The following is a 1267-nucleotide window of genomic DNA, read 5'->3' as shown; positions in this document are numbered from 1 at the left end:
GCCGGGGCGTGTGGGTGGAGTTGGTGCCGACGCCACCGGGTTTGGCTCTCCCCCGCTCCAGGGATTCTGGTCTCCGGCTGCGGGCGGCAGCGCCGGCCTTGGGGGCGAGGCGGCGGCACAGGCACAGGCAGAGGGGCGAGACCAGCAGGATGCCGACGTCGGGTGCCACGAGGCGCACCGAGTTGGGGAGGTCGCTCAAGTCCAGCCTGAAGGGGAGAGCGGGGCAAGGGAAGGCTTGGGGGTGCCGCCCCCCGGCTACTACCAGCCCCCAGCCCCACACTGCTGGGGTACCCTTACCTGGTGACACCGATGTGCCGGGCAAGGACCTCCCAGGTGCTGCCTGTGGGGAAGCAGGGAGGTGCTGAGTTGGGCAGACCCCGCGCGGGCAGGCTCTCAGCCCACCCAGAGCGGGCGGCTTCCCCACGGGGAAGACACCCCACATCCACGGGGCCCCAGGACGGGGTCTGTGCCCACTGCAGCAGCCACCGAGAGGGCTCCCTGGCACAGCACAGGATGCCCCCGGTGCTTGGCGCGTGGCTGGGACCTTGCAGAGCCTCAGCAGCCCCCCAGCCCCCAGAAGGATGGGATCCCCGCACCCCCATGTCACCATCTTGGGGGTCCAGCCCCAGAGCACAGCGGGGAGGGGGTGAAGCCTGGGAGAGCAGAGGGGCAGGGGTGTGAGGGCAGGCGTGGGCACCCTCGTGGCAGGGTGCCCTGGCACCCCGTACTCACAGCTGGGCCCCAGCAGCTGGTCCAGGACGGGCAGCGTGTACAGGCATATTTGGAAAACGAAGTGGGCAAGGAGGAAGAGGATGCTGGTCCCCAGCAGAGCCTTGAGGAGGCGGCCAGTGTGACCTGCAAGACACGGGCACCCTATTACCCATCGCCCAAGGTGATCCCGGAATGCACCAGCACCCCTTGAGGCAGAGTTGAGGAGGGGTGCGCTGTGGCTGTGCCGGGAGATGCCAGGGGTCTGCCCCAGGGACATTGTCCCACTAGGACCTCGCATCTCTCACCCAGCACAGCCTAAGAGCACCCGTTCTGCTGCTTTAGTGGAGAAACTGAGGCACGGGGCAATGCAGGGCCCCAGGACCGCATTCCCTCCCCTTGCCCCTGCAGCACCCTCCCACCTAGCTGGCACCGGGACCGGCATCGGGACGCAGCTCATCATCCCCATCCCGATCCCTGGTGGAACGTCCTGGCGGGAGGCGGGGGGGGGACACGATACAGACTGTGGGGTGGGAGCCAGGGGTTCCCCCACACCGTG

The 1267-nt window shown here is 68.5% G+C and overlaps 1 protein-coding gene across 1 annotated transcript in view; it reads right to left on the bottom strand.

The window, feature by feature from the left end:
* PIEZO1 (piezo type mechanosensitive ion channel component 1) overlaps positions 1-988 on the bottom strand; it is a 17391-nt gene extending 16403 nt beyond the window's left edge. Inside the window, 3 exon segments of the mRNA XM_035895189.1 lie at positions 32-206; positions 298-340; positions 733-988. Of these exon segments, the coding sequence (XP_035751082.1) occupies positions 32-206; positions 298-340; positions 733-988 (474 nt within the window).
* Between the last annotated feature and the right edge of the window lie 279 nt (positions 989-1267).

Source organism: Egretta garzetta, unplaced genomic scaffold (assembly GCF_000687185.1).
Source record: "Egretta garzetta isolate BGI_Z169 unplaced genomic scaffold, ASM68718v1 scaffold395, whole genome shotgun sequence".
NCBI classification, from domain to species: domain Eukaryota; kingdom Metazoa; phylum Chordata; class Aves; order Pelecaniformes; family Ardeidae; genus Egretta; species Egretta garzetta.
The sequence above is the reverse complement of the archived record's forward strand: the minus strand, read 5'-3'. Positions and strand labels throughout refer to the sequence as shown.